The following is an 18,330-nucleotide window of genomic DNA, read 5'->3' on the forward strand; positions in this document are numbered from 1 at the left end:
CAGTGCTGCATTGTTTGGGATTAGTGGAGCTGTGTAGCTGCATCCGTTAGGATTTCGGGAGGTGAATGTAGATGAGTATGTTGATACCTACCGTACTAAAATTGAAAGAAGAGACTTGTTCACAGAGTATCTTATTGCCTTTCTGTGAAATATCCCCCCAGAACCTCACAGAATTCCTGTTAAAGGGCAGTAGCGGATGTTTATGCAGAACAAGGTCTCACAGAGAGGCAATGCGATAGATTTCCAGTTTTAACCTGTTTGTCGTTTTAATGATGTTGATTGGTGGATACATTTTGACCGGGTCACTGGGGAGAACCCACCCTGGGGTTCCGATAGTGCAACACCCCTTCAGCCTGGAGTTCAGCCCTGGCTTGGGACTGGCATGTTTGCTGGGATTAGCAAAGGGACTTTGTACAGAGGCTGCCCTGATGTTGGGTTTGATCCAGTGAATTTCCCCTGGGTGGGGGAGGCGTTGGGCTGTGATCTTGCCCCGGCAGGTAAGTGAGGAATGCTGGAGTTAGTCACAGGGTGACGCTGATCGGCACCAGGTACATACCTGCCCCGAGAGAGAGAGGAAACAAGCTGCAAGCTCTGGGGCAGACTGCAGCCAGTTCCCAGCGCAGCGAGCACAGGCTCAGAGACAGGCACAAAACCCCACATTTCACCGGGACAAATCTCACCAACAACTGCAGGTAGGTGAACTTCAAAACTTTCCACCTGGGCTGGAGGTTTCCGGGCGGCTTTGGGCTCAGGGATGTGGAGGGAATTCGCTCCGGGACAGGAGGCTCCGAGAAAGTGACACATTCCTCAGAAAGTGACCGGGAGCAGGCACCCTGATCCTGGGGGAATAATGCACCCTGATCCCGGGGCAAATTCACGCTGATCCCGGGGGAAATTCACGCTGATCCCAAGGGAAATTCACCCTGATCCCGGGGGAAATTCACCCTGATCCCGGGGGATAATGCACCCTGATCCCGGGGCAAATTCACCCTGATCCCAGGGGATAATGCACCCTGATCCCGGGGGATAATGCACCCTGATCCCGGGGCAAATTTACCCTGATCTCGGGAGATAATGCACCCTGATCCCAGGGGATAATGCACCCTGATCCCGGGGGATAATGCACCCTGATCCCAGGGGATAATGCACCCTGATCCCAGGGCAAATTCACCCTGATCCCAGGGGATAATGCACCCTGATCCCGGGGGATAATGCACCCTGATCCCGGGGGATAATGCACTCTGATCCCGGGGGATAATGCACCCTGATCCCGGGGCAAATTCACCCTGATCCCAGGGGATAATGCACCCTGATCCCGGGGGATAATGCACCCTGATCCCGGGGGATAATGCACCCTGATCCCGGGGGATAATGCACTCTGATCCCGGGGGATAATGCACCCTGATCCCGGGGCAAATTCACCCTGATCCCGGGGGATAATGCACTCTGATCCCAGGGCAAATTCACCCTGATCCTGAGGGATAATGCACCCTGATTCCAGGGGTAATGCACCCTGATCCCAGGGGATAAGGCACCCTGATCCCAGGGGATAATGCACCCTGATCCCAGGGGATAATGCACCCTGATCCCGGGGGATAATGCACCCTGATCCCGGGGCAAATTCACCCTGATCCCGGGGGATAATGCACCCTGATCCTGGGGCAAATTCACCCTGATCCCGGGGGATAATGCACTCTGATCCCAGGGCAAATTCACCCTGATCCTGAGGGATAATGCACCCTGATCCCAGGGGATAACGCACCCTGATCTCGGGGGTAATGCACCCTGATCCCGGGGAGGTTTCATCCTGATCCCGGGAGATAATGCACCCTGATCCCGGGGGATAATGCACCCTGATCCCGGGGGATAATGCACCCTGATCCCAGGGGATAATGCACCCTGATCCCGGGGGATAATGCACCCTGATCCCAGGGGATAATGCACCCTGATCCCGGAGGCAAATTCACTCTGATCCAATGGGCAGTGTTGGAGGGTATGTGTCAGGGTTGGGGTGTGTGCGGGGGGGTGGAATGTGGGTGGGGGTGTTTTGGGGTGTGTGTGTGTGGGGGGGTTGGGTGGGTGTGGATGTGTGTGTGTGGGGGGGTGTGTGGGTGTAATGGGGTATATGTGGGTGTGTGTGGGGTTGGTGTTGTTTGTGGGTGGGTGTGTGGGGTTGGTGTTGTTTGTGGGTGGGTGTGAAACGTTCCTCTGGTTATCCCCATTTTCCCAACCATCATCCCCGCCTCGGAACAAATGCTCCAAGTGGCCAATCAGAAACAGAGTTGTATTTCAATGATTCACCTCTGATGGATTTGGGGGCTGGCCCCAGTTTTAAAGATGTTTATTTTCTAGAAGGTGTTTTTTTTATTTAACTCTGAGCTAGAGTTTGCCTTTAAACTGTGACCCTCCCCAGGTTATTTAGAAAAGTGTGACCCTGTTCTCAGTTACGCAGCAAATTGAGGGGATCTGTGTTGGGGGTTGTGGAGGGAGTGCATGTTGGGGCTGTGGGGGTCTGTGTGAGGGTGTGGGGTGGTGTTGGGACTGTGGGGGTCTGTGTGAGGGTGTGGGGTGGTGTTGGGGATGTGGGAGTCTGTGTGAGGGTGTGGGGTGGTGTTGGGGCTGTGAGGGTCTGTGTGAGGGTGTGGGGTGGTGTTGGGACTGTGGGGGTCTGTGTGAGGGTGTGGGGTGGTGTTGGGGATGTGGGAGTCTGTGTGAGGGTGTGGGGTGGTGTTGGGGATGTGGGAGTCTGTGTGAGGGTGTGGGGTGGTGTTGGGGCTGTGAGGGTCTGTATGAGGGTGTGGGGTGGTGTTGGGGCTGTGGGGGTCTGAGAGAGGGTATGGGGTGGTGTTGGGGATTGTAGGGGTCTGTGTGAGGGTGTGGGGTAGTGTTGAGGATTGTGGGGGTCTGTGTGAGGGTGTGCGGTGGTGTTGGGGATTGTAGGGGTCTGTGAGGGTGTGGGGTGGTGTTGGGGATTGTGGGGGTCGGTGTGAGGGTGTGGGGTGGTGTTGGGGATTGTGGGGGTCTGTGTGGGGTAGTGTTGGGGATTGTGGGGGTCTGTGTGAGGATGTGGGGTGGTTTTGGGGATTGTGGGGGTCTGTGTGAGGATGTGGGGTGGTGTTGGGGATTGTGGGGGTATGTGTGAGGGTGTGGGGTGGTGTTGGGGATTATGGGGGTCTGTTTAAGGTGTGTGGGGTGGTGTTGGTGATTGTGGGGGTCTGTGTGAGGTGACTGGATTAACATCTTTGTGAAAATTTTCCTGGCAAAAGGTGAAATGTTCTCTGAAACTTTGATTTGACTTATTATTGTCACATATATTAGTATACAGTGAAAAGTATTGTTTCTTGCGCGCTATACAGACAAAACATACCGTTCATAGAGTACATAGGGAGAAGGAAAGGAGAAGGTGCGGGATATAGTGTTACGGTCATAGCTGGGGTGTAGGGAAAGATCAACTTAATGCAAGGTAAGTCCATTCAAAAGTCTGACAGCAGCAGGGAAGAAGCTGTTCTTGAGTCGGTTGGTACGTGACCTCAAACTTTTGTACCTTTTTCCTGATGGAAGAAGGTGGAAGAGGAAATGTCCGTGGTGCGTGGCATCCTTAATTATCCTGATTGTTTTTCCGAGGTGACAGGAAGTGTAGACAGAGTCAATGGATGGGAGGCTGGTTTGTGCGATGGACTGGGCTTACGTTCACAACCCTTGTAGTTTCTTGCTGTCTTGGACAGAGCAGGAGCCATACCAAGCTGTGATACAAGAATGCTTTCTATGGTGCATCTGTAAAAATTGGTGAGAGTTGTAGCAGACATGCCGAATTTCCTTAGCCTCCTGAGAAAGTAGAGGCGCTGGTGGGCTTTCTTAACTATAACGTCCACATGGTTGTTGGTGATCTGGACACTTAGAAACCTGAAGCTCTCAACCATTTCCACTTCATCCCCGTTGATGTAGACAGGGGCATGTCATCCACTACGCTTCCTGAAGTTGATAGGAAGTATGTAATTTGACCAGAAATTTTGTCTGCAGAGTGTGGTCTGACCCTTCCTCAAGTGTGTCACACACCACATTTCACTTCATTTTTGAGCCTATCAGCAAATGTGGAGTGATCAGGCTCTGACTGGGTGCCCAGTGTACCGGCTGGCATGGGGCCCCCCATTGGTCAGAGCCCTGTGCCTTGGCACAGTGTGCTTCACTGTAAATCTACCTCTGTGTCCCCCATAACCCTCGATTCCCCTCCAGTCAAACATCTGTCTGTCTCAGCCTTGAATATATTCAATAATTCACCCTTCACAGCTCTTCCAGGATTGAGAATTCCAAAGATTAATGATCCTCTGAGAGAGCAAATTCCTCCCAATCTCCATTCCCTTATTCTGAGTGTGGTAAACCACTGTTAGCTTATTGCCTGTGTGTGTGTGTGACATGCCTGGACATGCCCCTGCCGGCCCTGCCTGGGACTCCTCCCCCCCTGGTCCAGGTATAAAGGTGACTGCTCCCCACCCCCTGCCTCAGTCTCTGGACCAGTTCATCAGCATGGGTGTGCTCCAAGTCTTTTGCTAATAAAAGCCTATTTGTTCTTGCATACAAACTAGTCTTTGCTTGATTGATAGTGCATCACTGAGACTATGCTGCCCCTAGTTCTGGATCCTCCTCAAGATCCTCTCATCATTTACCCTGTCAAGAATCTTCGAGGAACAAACAGAGGGTTGTACTGTATTTGGTTGTATTTGGTTAGTGTCAACCGAGGTTTATCATCCATTGATTGGGGAATTATTATTATGGGAGATTGCAGGAATGATGCTGTTAATTCTACAGAAAACAGAATAATCCTGAACCATTAACGGGGCTCTGTTTTTCTGCAGTTAAAGCCTTTCTGCCCGTTCTGTTCCCCCTCCATTGAGCTCTGCTGGATTTGTTTTCAGTGGGAAAGGGAGAGTGGTGCAGGGGCTGGATGAGCGAGCAGAGGCCTACCCCATGTGACCTAACAAACGCCAATAGGATTTTCAACTACACAAGTCTCCCAGTGTCTGATACACATGGGTGGGGAGGGAAAGGGATTGACTGGATATGAATCAGGACTGGAAAGCTTGGATGATTTGCCGCCTTTGAACAGTGGCCCTCTTGTTGCCTCAGCTGAGATCAGCCAATGTAGGAAGAGGAGAAGGCCATTCAGCTCCATGAACCTGATGAGCTATTCACTTAGATCATGGCTGATCTGCACCTCAATTCATTCACTAGCCTTTGGTCCTCTGGAGGAACACAGAGATTTAGGAGTCCAAGTACAGGAATCAGCAAGTGAACAGGTATAACGATATAACTGGACAATAATTACATGCAGTGTAGAGTCTTAGAGTTTTACAGCATGGAAAGAGGCCCTTTGGCCATCATGTCTGCACCAGCCATCAAATACCTATCATTCTAATTCCATTTTCTAGCACTTGGTCCGTAGCCTTATATGCTGCAGCGATTCAAGTGCTCATCTAAATATTTCTTAACTGAGACATTCAAAGCAGAAGGGCACATTAATCTCTTGGCTTTAGTGCTCCAGAGGGAGAGGAAAAGAAAAGTGTTTGTATTAGGGGAGGCGATGACCGAGTGGTATTATTGCTAGACTATTAATCCAGAAACTCAGCTAATGTTCTGGGGACCTGAGTTCGAATTCCGCCACAGCAGATGGTGGAATTTGAATTCAATAAAAAATATCTGGAATTAAGAATCTACTGACGACCATGAAACCATTGTCGATTGTCAGAAAAACCCATCTGAATCACTGGTATCCTTTAGGGAAGGAAATCTGCCGTCCTTACCTGGTCTGGCCTACATGCAATTCCAGAGCCACAGCAATGTGTTTGACTCTCAGCAGCCCCCAGGCAAATAGGGATGGGCAATAAATGCTGGGCAGCCAGCGATGCCCATGTCCCACAGATGAATAAAAAACAGATTTCTATATTTCGCCACCTCAGGACATCTTCCAAAGCACTTGACAGCCAATGGAGCACTTAGGAAGTGTAGTCACAATTGTAGCAAACCTGCATGCAGCACGACTCGACATGATAATCCCATGTGATAATGATCAAATAATCTGTTTTTGCGCGGTTAGTTGAGAGCAAAATAACAGGCAAGGGAACAGGGAGAACTCTCCTGCTCTTCTCTGTAACAGCACCGGCGAATCTTTTACATATATCTGAGAGACTGGCTTTAATATTTCATGTGAAGGACACATTCTCTGACAGTGCCGCATTCCCCTCGGTACTGCACCGGAGTGTCCGCCTGCATTACGGGCTCAGAATGGGGCTTCAACACACAGCTGCTGACTCAGGGGCAAGAGTGATGCAGTTCACATCAACTGGAAAAGGCCATTAAAAAACAAACTAACAGATTTTTACAATAGAAACATTTATAGGTAAACATGCAATGGGGAATTTACACAGTGGGGTCACAGCTGGAGAGCTGGCCCCCTCACTATGGGAAGGTTGAGGGAACAGGGAGAGTCCAATACAGATTCCCAAAGTTGCTGCCTGGTATTAGGAAATAGAAATAGAATTAAAGATATGCACATTGAAGCTGTTTTCATTGGGACAGAGGAGATTCTGGGGTTATGTGACTTAAGTGCTTAACCTTATGAAGGAATATGAGATGGAAAGTGACAGATTTGGTAATTGAGGAGTCTAGGGCAAGAGGATAAAAGATCAGGTGTAGGAGATTTATAACAGGACAGGAGAAACATTATTACACAGAGGGCTGTGAGGCTGTGCGGTGCACTCACTGAAATAGCGCTTGGACCACAGACCATGTTAACAATTAAAAACAGATTGATAGATGTTACAGAGTAAAGCTGAGATATTGGGAAAGGTGGGCAAACGGGATTGGGAGAATGCTCCTGTCGAGGTTAAACACTAAAAGAAACTGCCTATTTCAATTGTGTGTTTTCTCTGTAATTCAGGTGTTTTAGTCTGTAGGTAATGCTGAGGCTAATGTTAGGAATCAGACAGCAAGACCCAGCGATCGTGTTGCTACAGGTGGAAGTCAGGAAGTCACTCCCCCAGGTGCACTGACCCGCTCGAATCCTCACCATGATGGTATCGCACCCAGAGGTTAGGCATGGAATAGTGCGCAGTTCTGATACTTACCCATTACCCAGAACCAGGAGGCGGCCATTCGACCCCTTGAGCTTGCTCTTCTGTTCAATCGCCGTTGATTTGATTGTGGCCTTAACTCCACTTTCTTGTCTGCCCCTGGTTCTAATGTCTCCATGAGGGAAACATCCCCTCAGCACCTATTGTGTCAAGTCCCATCAGAATTTATTAGATACCATTAAGCCCCCAGACATGTCCATTTCAGTGCAAGTACATTTTTAATGGTGGGTGGCTTAATTACTGTCAAATAACCTCTCTGGAACTGAAAATTCACTTTTACACATGTGTAGTCTCATTCCTTCAAATCATAATTATTAGAGATTTAAAATAAAATAAAACTTTTTTTTACTGTTTGTGTCTTTTTACCTCTTAGTTCAAACTTTCTCTTGCTCCATTTATTTCCAGTTCATGAATTGCCATTGGATTAACTATTAGAGTTTATATTCCCTACTGCAGACTCTGCTCCTCATTAGCCATTCTTCAATATGATAAACAGTTGCATGCCCTGATCACACGTGCCCAGGCCCTCTGGAGAAGGCCAGAGTAGCTCTTTAAATACTGCCAGTTCCACAGCAAAAATCATAGAAAGTTTATGGACAAGTGTTAGTGCAGTGAGTGGCTTCTACTGCTGACCACAAAACCTGGGATGATGTACTACTGGAGAGAAAAGGACTTGAGGCATGGAATGGCGGGGGGTGGGGGTGGGGGTGGCTGTTGTGGGAGGGGTGTCTAACCTTTGAAAATAAATGAACTTGTTCAGTCAAAGAAGTCTTTCCTGTACCTAACACTTCTTATTTCATGATTAAAATGGAAGTGACTCTGAGCAGAGGATTGAACAGTAACATAATGGCCAGCACGGTGGCACAGTGGTTAGTACCTGCTGCCTCACAGCGCCAGGGAGCTGGGCTCAATTCCTGGCTTGGGTCACTGTGTGGAGTTTGCACATTCTCTCTGTGTCTGTGTGGGTTTCCTCCGGGTGCTCCAGTTTTCTCCCAGACTCCAAAGATGTGCAGGATAGGTGGGTTGGCCATGCTAAATACATGGAGTGGACCCAGATAGAGTGCTCTTTCAGAAAGTCAATGCAGACTCGATGGGCTGATTTGGACATGTGGGTATACGGTTATAACAGCAAAAAACTGGGGATGCTGGATATCTGCAACAAATGCTTGAAAAACTGTGGACAGAGAAATAGAGTTAATGTATGATCTTCCTCAGTCAATACTGGAAAGCTAACGATTAACCCTTTGTGTTTTATCAGGAGATGGAGCAGTGGAAGATCTGGTGCTCAGTGCTGATCGTTGTCCTGTCGGGAACTGGGTGTCAGGGAGACACAAGTGAGATTTCTACTTTTATTAAAAAATATTTTTCCAGTAAAGAACTCACCTGTATTATGGTGCAGAAATTCCCTGGTAGGAATGATCTCTCGCTGAAATGGATGAAGCCAAGCCCAGCCAATGTTGGGCCTTAGACGGGCGGCTTCAGATCTTCAGGATCTCCTGGAATGGTCACTGGTGAAGAGTCCATCGATTTGTATCACTGGCAGTGATCAGGAGTGGGATTGTCCTGGGTGCAGGATGGGAGGCAGTGATCAGGAGTGGGATTGTCCTGGGTGCAGGATGGGAGGCAGTGATCAGGAGTGGGATTGTCCTGGGCACAGGGTGGGAGGAGGTGATCAGGAGTGGGATTGTCCTGGGTGCAGGATGGGAGGCAGTGATCAGGAGTGGGATTGTCCTGGGTGCAGGATGGGAGGCAGTGATCAGGAGTGGGATTGTCCTGGGCACAGGGTGGGAGGAGGTGATCAGGAGTGGGATTGTCCTGGGTGCAGGATGGGAGGCAGTGATCAGGAGTGGGATTGTCCTGGGCACAGGGTGGGAGGAGGTGATCAGGAGTGGGATTGTCCTGGGTGCAGGGTGGGAGGAGGTGATCAGGAGTGGGATTGTCCTGGGTGCAGGGTGGGAGGAGGTGATCAGGAGTGGGATTGTCCTGGGTGCAGGATGGGAGGCAGTGATCAGGAGTGGGATTGTCCTGGGCACAGGGTGGGAGGAGGTGATCAGGAGTGGGATTGTCCTGGGTGCAGGGTGGGAGGAGGTGATCAGGAGTGGGATTGTCCTGGGTGCAGGGTGGGAGGAGGTGATCAGGAGTGGGATTGTCCTGGGTGCAGGGTGGGAGGAGGTGATCAGGAGTGGGATTGTCCTGGGTGCAGGATGGGAGGAGGTGATCAGGAGTGGGATTGTCCTGGGTGCAGGATGGGAGGCAGTGATCAGGAGTGGGATTGTCCTGGGTGCAGGGTGGGAGGAGGTGATCAGGAGTGGGATTGTCCTGGGTGCAGGGTGGGAGGAGGTGATCAGGAGTGGGATTGTCCTGGGTGCAATACAGGTCTAATACAGATAGGAAATATACAGTAAATGGCAGAACCCTTTGGAGTATTGATAGGCAAAGAGATCTGGGTGTACAGGCACTAAAAGTGGCAATGCAGGTGGAGAAGGTAGTCAAGAAGGCATATGGCATGCTTGCCTTCATCGGCCAGGGTATTGAGTTTAAAAATTGCAAGTCATGTTGACGCTTTATAGAACCTTAGTGAGGCCGCACTTGGAATATAGTGTTCAATTCTGGTCGCCACACTACCAGAAGGATGTGGAGGCTTTGGAGAGGGTACAGAAAAGATTTACCAGGATGTTGCCTGGTATGGAGGGCATTACCTATGAGGAGAGGTTGGAGAAACTTGCTTTGTTCTCACTGGAGCGACGGAGGTTGAGGGGAGATCTGAAAGAAGTCTACAAGATTATGAGAGGCATGGACAGAGTGGATAGTCAGAACCTTTTTCCCAGGGTGGAAGAGTCAATTACTAGGGGGCACAGGTTTAAGGTGTGAGGAGCAAGTTTTAAAAGAGATGTACGAGGCAGATTTTTTACACAGAGAGTGGTGGGTGCCTGGAACTCATTGCCGGGGGAGATAGTGGAAGCGGATACGGTAGTGACTTTTAAGGGGCGTCTTGACAAGTACATGAATGAGATGGGAATAGAGGGATATTGTCCCCAGAAGCGTAGGGGGTTTTGGTTAAGTCAGGCAGCATGGTTGGTGCAGGCTTGGAGGGCCGATGGGCCTGTTCCTGTGCTGTAATTTTCTTTGTTCTTTGTTCTTTGCAGGGTGGGAGGAGGTGATCAGGAGTGGGATTGTCCTGAGTGCAGGGTGGGCACAGTAAGAAGTTTAACAACACCAGGTTAAAGTCCAACAGGTTTATTTGGTAGCAATGATCCACTAGCTGTCGGATGGGAGGCAGTGATCAATTGGGGCTGCAAGGGGGGAGGCAATTGGGAGGTCACAGAAATGATCTTCATCACCTACATTCAAGAACGTTTGTTAACCAAGTTACTGATTTGCTGGTAATCTCTTTAAGGTATCACGGAATGGCAATGTAAACCATGTGACTGAGGTGGAATGTGTGTCTGCTTTGATCTTTCACCATTTGCTGCTGCAGATTTGACCCTTTTTGAATCTTCTGTTTTAGACAATAACTGCCTTCTCAGTCGAGCCAAAAGTTGCACCGAATGCATGAGAGTGGCCAAGGACTGCTCATACTGTGCTGACGAGGTAAAGTATTCAACTACAGTAAACCTTCACACCCTGACCCACACCCCGACACAGACCCACACCCACACCCCGACACAGATCCCCACCCACACCACGACACAGACCCCCACCCACACCCCGACACAGACCCCCACCCACACCCCGACACAGACCCCCACCCACACCCTGACACAGACCCCCACCCACACCCCGACACAGACCCCCACCCACACCTCGACACAGACCCCCACCCACACCCCGACACAGACCCCCACCCACACCCCAACACAGACCCCCACCCACACCCCGACACAGACCCCCACCCACACCCCGACACAGACCCCCACCCACACCCCGACACAGACCCCCACCCACACCCCGACACAGACCCCCACCCACACCCCGACACAGACCCCCACCCACACCCTGACACAGACCCCCACCCACACCCCGACACAGACCCCCACCCACACCTCGACACAGACCCCCACCCACACCCCGACACAGACCCCCACCCACACCCCAACACAGACCCCCACCCACACCCCGACACAGACCCCCACCCACACCCCGACACAGACCCCCACCCACACCCCGACACAGACCCCCACCCACACCCCGACACAGACCCCCACCCACACCCCGACACAGACCCCCACCCACACCCCGACACAGACCCACACCCCGACACAGACCCCCACCCACACCTCGACACAGACCCCCACCCACACCATGACACAGACCCCCACCCACACCCCGACACAGACCCCCACCCACACCCTGACACAGACCTCCACCCACACCCCGACACAGACCCCCACCCACACCCCGACACAGACCCCCACCCACACCCCGACACAGACCCCCACCCACACCCCGACACAGACCCCCACCCACACCCCGACACAGACCCCCACCCACACCCCGACACAGACCCCACCCACACCCCGACACAGACCCCCACCCACACCCCGACACAGACCCCCACCCACACCCCGACACAGACCCCCACCCACACCTCGACACAGACCCCCACCCACACCCCGACACAGACTCCCACCCACACCCCGACACAGAGCCCCACCCACACCCCGACACAGACCCCCACCCACACCCCGACACAGACCCCCACCCACACCCCGACACAGACCCCCACTCACACCTCGACACAGACCCACACCCCGACACAGACCCCTACCCACACCCCAACCCAGACCCCCACCCACACCCAGACCCCTACCGACACCCCGACAGACTCCCACCCACACCCCAAAAAAAACCCCACCCACAGCCCGACTCAGACCCCCACTCACACTCCCGACACAGACCCCCACCCACACCCTGACCCACCCCCACCCACACCCTGACACACCCCCACCCACACCCCGACACAGACCTGAGGTGTAGTAGGTGACCAAGATCAATCCATTTATTGTTTGAAAGCAAAATGAAAATGGATAACAGACAGCAACGCTCTGAGCTGTGGAAACTGCAGAATGAGCTGTCAAATCCCCCGGAAACATTCAATCATTCTCACTCAAACATTAACCTGAAATTCAACAGTCATTAAAACATCCCACAGCATTCCAAAAAAGGGAAAGGGGCTCGGAACAGGAGCAGGAGAGCTGCCTGGAAGATAGATCGTGAGGAATCACTCAGCAGATGGATGTGGTCATAACCACAGAGGGAGAATTGGGGAAAGAGTCCCTCAGTAAAGGGAATTTTTATGGGATGTACAAAGAACAAGGAACAAAGAAAATTACAGCACAGGAACAGGCCCTTCGGCCCTCCAAGCCTGCACCGACCATGCTGTCCGAGTCAACTAAAACCCCCTATCCTTCCGGGGACCATATCCCTCCATTCCCATTAATATTCATGTATTTGTCAAGACGCCTCTTAAAAATTACTACCGTATCTGCTTCCACTACCTCCCCCGGCAGCGAGTTCCAGGCACCCATCACCCTCTGTGTAAAAAAAATCTGCCTCATACATCTCCTTGCCCCTCGCACCTTAAACCTACGCCCCCTAGTAACTGACTCTTCACCCTGAGAAAAAGCTTCTGACTATCCGCTCTGTCCATGCCCCTCATAATCTTGTAGACTTCTATCAGGTCGCTCCTCAACCTCCGTCATTCCAGTGGGAACAAACCAAGTTTCTCCAACCTCTCATCATTGCTAATAACCTCCATATCAGGCAACATCCTGGTAAATCTTTTCTGTACCCTCTCCAAAGCCTCCACATCCTCTGGTAGTGTGGCAACCAGAATTGAACACTAGTCATCGCTGGATAGACCAGTATTTGTTGCTCTCCATATTTGTCCTTGAGGAGATGATGATGAGAGACCTTCTTGAATGGCTGCTGTCCTTGTGGTGTAGGTGCATCCAGAGTGCTGTTTGGGAGGGAGTTGTGTTGGAGACAGCGACGAAGTAGAGGTTTGAAGGGACGGGATGGTGGGTTGCACTAAATGGTCTTTCTTGTCTTCCAGGGCATCCAGTACTCTAGATGTGATCTGCACAGCAACCTGCAGTCGAAGTGCAAACGGATAATCCAGATGAATAGCTTGATGAACATTACAAGGGTATGTACCCCATGGGGGAAGAGATGCTGCTCTGTCTGAAAACCAGGCCTGAAACACCCCCTCTTCCAGAGGAAATCTCACCATTGGGATCACATTCCTCCTCTCATTCCTGAATGTGTTGACTTTGATGGGGACAGTTTATTGCAGGTTTAGTGCTCCCCCCCCCCCTCCTTTCCCTCTGTCCCAGGCACTGCCCTGGTGTAGGAAGCTATTGGTCACAATGTTGGGTTCTTGCTGTTGGGGTGCGGGTTGTTGGAGTGTTGTTCTTGGAGAAGGGTAGTCGGGGCGCGGGTTGTTGGGACACGGGTTGTTGGGGTGCAGGTTGTTGGGGTGTGTGTTGTTGGGGTGTGGGTTGTTGGAGTGCGGGTTGTTGGGGTGCGGGTTGTTGGGGTGTGGGTTGTTGGGGTGCAGGCTGTTGGGGTGCGGGTTGTTGGGGTGTGTGTTGTTGGGGTGTGGGTTGTTGGGGTGCGGGTTGTTGGGGTGCGGGTTGTTGGGGTGCGAGTTGTTGGGGTGTGGGTTGTTGGGGTGCAGGCTGTTGGGGTGCGGATTGTTGGGATGCGGGCTGTTGGGGTGCGGGTTGTTGGGGTGCGGGTTATTGGGGTGCGGGATGATGGGGTGCGTGATGATGTGGTCCGGGATGATGGGGTGCGGGATGATGGGGTGCGGGTTGATGGGGTGCGGGTTGTAGGGGTGCGGGTTGATGGGGTGCGGTTTGTTGGGGAGCGGTTTGTTGGGGTGGGGGTTGTTGGGGTGTGGGCTGTTGGGGTGCAGGTTTTTGGGGTGCGGGTGGTTGGGGTGCGGGTTGATGGGGTGCGGGTTGATGGGGTGCGGGTTGCTGGGGTGCGGGTAGTTGGGGAACGGTTTATTGGGGTGGGGGTTGTTGGGGTGTGGATTGTTGGGTTGCGGGTTGTTGTGGTGCGGGTTTTTGCGGTGTGGATAGTTGGGGTGTGGGTAGTTGGGGTGCGTGTTGTTGGGGTGCGGGTTGTTGGGGTGCATGTTGTTGGGTGTGGATTGTTGGGGTGCAGGTTGTTGGGGTGCGGGTTGTTGGGGTGCGTGATGTTGGGGTGCGGGTTGTTGGGGTGCGGGTTGTTGGGGTGTGGGTTGTTGGGGTGCGGGTTGTTGGGGTGCGGGTTGTTGGGGTGAGGGTTGTTGGGGTGTGTCTTGTTGGGGTGCGGGTTGTTGGGCGCTTGTTCTTGGGGTGTGGGTTGTTGGGGTGCGGGTAGTTGGGATGCGGATTGTTGGGGTGCGGATTGTTGGGGTGCGGGTTGTTGGGGTGCGGGTTGTTGGGTGCTTGTTCGTGGAGTGCGGGTTGTAGGGGTGCGGGTTGTAGGGGTGCGGGTTGTATGGGTACGGGTTGTAGGGGTGCGGGTTGTATGGGTGCGGGTTGTTGGGGTGCAGGTTGTTGGGGTGCAGGTTGTTGGGGTGTGTGTTGTTGGGGTGCGTGTTGTTGAGGTGCGTGTTGTTGGGGTGCAGGTTGTTGGGGTGCGTGTTGTAGGAGTGCAGGTTGTAAGCGTCCAGGTTGTAGGAGTGCGGGTTTTAGGGGTGCAGCTTGTAGGGGTGCGGGTTGTAGGGGTGCGGGTTGTTGGGGTGGAGGTTGTAGGAGTGCGGGTTGTAGGGGTGCGGCTTGCACGGGTGCGGCTTATAGGGGTGCATGTTGTTGGGGTGCGGGTTGTTGGGGTGCGTGTTGTTGGGGTGCGGGTTGTTGGGGTGCGGGTTGTGGTGTGCGTTGTTGGGGTGTGTTTATTGTTGGGGTGCAGGTTGTTGGGGTGCGGGTTATTGGGGTGCAGGTTGTTGGGGTGCAGGTTGTTGGGGTGCGCGTTGTTGGGGTGTGGGTTGTTGGGGTGCGTGTTGTTGGGGTGCGTGTTGTTGGGGTGCGGGTTGTTGGGGTGCGGGTTGTTGGGATGCGGATTGTTGGGGTGTGTGTTGTTGAGGTGTGGGTTGTTGGGGTGTGGGCTGTTGGGGTGCGCGTTGTTGGGGTGCGGGTTGTTGGGGTGTGGGTTGTTGGGGTGCGGGTTGTTGCGGTGCAGGTTGTTGGGGTGCGGGTTGTTGGGGTGCAGGTTGTTGGGGTGCGGGTTGTTGGGGTGCAGGTTGTTGCGGTGCGGGTTGTTGGGGTGCAGGTTGTTGGGGTGCGGGTTGTTGGGGTGCAGGTTGTTGGGGTGCAGGTTGTTTGGGTGCAGGTTGTTGGGGTGCAGGTTGTTGGGGTGCGGATTGTTGGGGTGCGGGTTGTAGCGGTGCGGGTTGTTGAGATGCGGGTTATAGGGGTGCGTGTTGTTGGAGCGCAGGTTGTAGGGGTGCGGGTTGTCGGGGTGCGGGTTGTAGGGGTGCGAGTTGTTGGGGTGCGGGTTGTTGTGGTGCGCGTTGGAGTGTGGGTTCTACGGTTGCGAGTTGTTGGGGTGCAGGTTGTTGGGGTGCAGGTTGTTGGGGTGCGGGTTGTTGGGGTGCGGGTTGTTGCGATGCGGGTTATAGGGGTGCGTGTTGTTGGAGCGCGGGTTGTAGGGGTGCGGGTTGTTTGGGTGCGGGTTGTAGGGGTGCGAGTTGTTGGGGTGCGGGTTGTTGTGTTGCGCGTTGGAGTGTGGGTTCTACGGGTGCGGGTTGTTGGGGTGCAGGTTGTTAGGGTGCAGGTTGTTGGGGTGCGTGTTGTTGGGGTGCGTGTTGTTGGGGTGTGTTTATTGTTGGGGTGTGTGTTGTTGGGGTGTGTGTTGTTGGGGTGTGTGTTGTTGGGGTGCGTGTTGTTGGGCTGCGGGTTGTAGCGGTGCGGGTTGTTGCGATGCGGGTTATAGGGGTGCGTGTTGTTGGAGCGTGGGTTGTAGGGGTGCGGGTTGTTTGGGTGCGGGTTGTAGGGGTGCGAGTTGTTGGGGTGCGGGTTGTTGTGGTGCGCGTTGGAGTGTGGGTTCTACGGGTGCGAGTTGTTGGGGTGCAGGTTGTTGGGGTGCAGGTTGTTGGGGTGTGTGTTGTTGGGGTGCGTGTTGTTGGGGTGCGTGTTGTTGGGGTGTGTTTATTGTTGGGGTGTGTGTTGTTGGGGTGTGTGTTGTTGGGGTGCGTGTTGTTGGGCTGCGGGTTGTTGGGGTGCGGGTTGTTAGGGTGCGGGTTGTTGGGGTGCGGGTTGTAGGGGTGCGCTTTGTAGGGGTGCGGGTTGTCGGGGTGCGGGTTGTATGGCTGCGGGTTGTATGGGTGTGGGTTGTAGGGGTGCGGGTTGTAGGGGTGCGGGTTGTCGGGGTGCGGGTTGTATGGGTGCGTGTTGTTGGGGTGCGTGTTGTTGGGGTGCGTGTTGTTGGGCTGCGGGTTGTTGGGGTGCGTGTTGTTGCGGCGCGGGTTGTTGGGGTGCGGGTTGTTGGGGTGCGGGATGTTGGGGTGCGGGTTGTTGGGGGGCGGGTTGTTGGTGGGCGGGTTGTTGGGCCATGTGATGTTGGGCCTTGGGATGTTGGGGCGCGGGTTGTTGGGGTGCGGGTTGTTGGGGTGCGGGTTGTAGCGGTGCGGGTTGTTGCGATGCGGGTTATAGGGGTGCGCGTTGTTGGAGCGCGGGTTGTAGGGGTGCGGGTTGTCGGGGTGCGGGTTGTAGGGGTGCGAGTTGTTGGGGTGCGGGTTGTTGTGGTGCGCGTTGGAGTGTGGGTTCTACGGGTGCGAGTTGTTGGGGTGCAGTTTGTTGGGGTGCGGGTTGTTGGGGTGCGGGTTGTAGCGGTGTGGGTTGTTGCGATGCGGGTTATAGGGGTGCGTGTTGTTGGAGCGCGGGCTGTAGGGGTGCGGGTTGTCGGGGTGCGGGTCGTAGGGGTGCGAGTTGTTGGGGTGCGGGTTGTTGTGGTGCGCGTTGGAGTGTGGGTTCTACGGGTGCGAGTTGTTGGGGTGCAGGTTGTTGGGGTGCAGGTTGTTGGGGTGTGTGTTGTTGGGGTGCGTGTTGTTGGGGTGCGTGTTGTTGGGGTGTGTTTATTGTTGGGGTGTGTGTTGTTGGGGTGTGTGTTGTTGGGTTGCGTGTTGTTGGGGCGCGTGTTGTTGGGGTGCGGGTTGTAGGGGTGCGGGTTGTAGGGGTGCGGGTTGTCGGGGTGCGAGTTTTATGGGTGCGTGTTGTTGGGGTGCGTGTTGTTGGGGTGCGTGTTGTTGGGCTGCGGGTTGTTGGGGTGCGTGTTGTTGCGGCGCGGGTTGTTGGGGTGCGGGTTGTTGGGGTGCGGGATGTTGGGGTGCGGGTTGTTGGGCGGGTTGTTGGTGGGCGGGTTGTTGGGCCATGTGATGTTGGGCCGTGGGATGTTGGGGCGCGGGTTGTTGGGGTGCAGGTTTTTGGGGTGCGGGTTGTTGGGGTGCGGGTTTTTGGGGTGCAGGTTGTTGGGATGCCGGTTGTTGGGGTGTGGGTTGTTGGGGTGCAGGTTGTTGGGGTGCAGGTTGTTGGGGTGCGGGTTGTTGGGGTGCGGGTTGTTGGGGTGCGGGTTGTTGGGGTGCGGGTTGTTGGGGTGCGGGTTGTTGGGGTGCAGGTTGTAGCGGTGCGTGTTTTGGGGTGCGGGTTGTTGGGGTGCGTGTTGTTGGGGTGCAGGTTGTTGGGGTGCAGGTTGTTGGGGTGCAGGTTCTTGGGGTGCAGGTTGTTGGGGTGCGGGTTGTTGGGGTGCGGGTTGTTGCGGTGCGGGTTGTTACGATGCGGGTATCGGGGTGCGTGTTGTTGGAGCGCGGGTTGTAGGGTGCGGGTTGTTTGGGTGCGGGTTGTCGGGGTGCGAGTTGTTGGGGTGCGGGTTGTTGTGTTGCGCGTTGGAGTGTGGGTTCTACTTGTGCGGGTTGTTGGGGTGCAGGTTGTTAGGGTGCAGGTTGTTGGGGTGCGTGTTGTTGGGGTGCGTGTTGTTGGGGTGTGTTTATTGTTGGGGTGTGTGTTGTTGGGGTGTGTGTTGTTGGGTTGCGTGTTGTTGGGGCGCGTGTTGTTGGGGTGCGTGTTGTTGGGCTGCGGGTTGTTGGGGTGCGGGTTGTTAGGGTGCGGGTTGTTGGGGTGCGGGTTGTAGTGGTGCGGGTTGTAGGGGTGCGGGTTGTAGGGGTGCGGGTTGTCGGGGTGCGGGTTGTATGGCTGCGGGATGTATGGGTGTG

At 53.9% G+C, this 18,330-nt stretch overlaps 1 protein-coding gene across 1 annotated transcript in view; it reads left to right on the plus strand.

Moving 5' to 3' along the window:
• Positions 1 to 389: 389 nt before the first annotated feature.
• LOC144502025 (integrin beta-4-like) overlaps positions 390 to 18,330 on the plus strand; it is a 59,757-nt gene continuing 41,816 nt past the window's right edge. The window contains exons 1-4 of the mRNA XM_078226039.1: positions 390 to 692; positions 8,386 to 8,461; positions 10,636 to 10,718; positions 13,183 to 13,275. Of these exons, the coding sequence (XP_078082165.1) occupies positions 8,389 to 8,461; positions 10,636 to 10,718; positions 13,183 to 13,275 (249 nt within the window). The 5' untranslated portion in view covers positions 390 to 692; positions 8,386 to 8,388. The remainder of the gene's footprint in view (positions 693 to 8,385; positions 8,462 to 10,635; positions 10,719 to 13,182; positions 13,276 to 18,330) is intronic.

The sequence above is a fragment of the Mustelus asterias genome, chromosome 12, assembly GCF_964213995.1.
Source record: "Mustelus asterias chromosome 12, sMusAst1.hap1.1, whole genome shotgun sequence".
In the NCBI taxonomy this organism is placed as follows: Eukaryota; Metazoa; Chordata; class Chondrichthyes; order Carcharhiniformes; family Triakidae; genus Mustelus; species Mustelus asterias.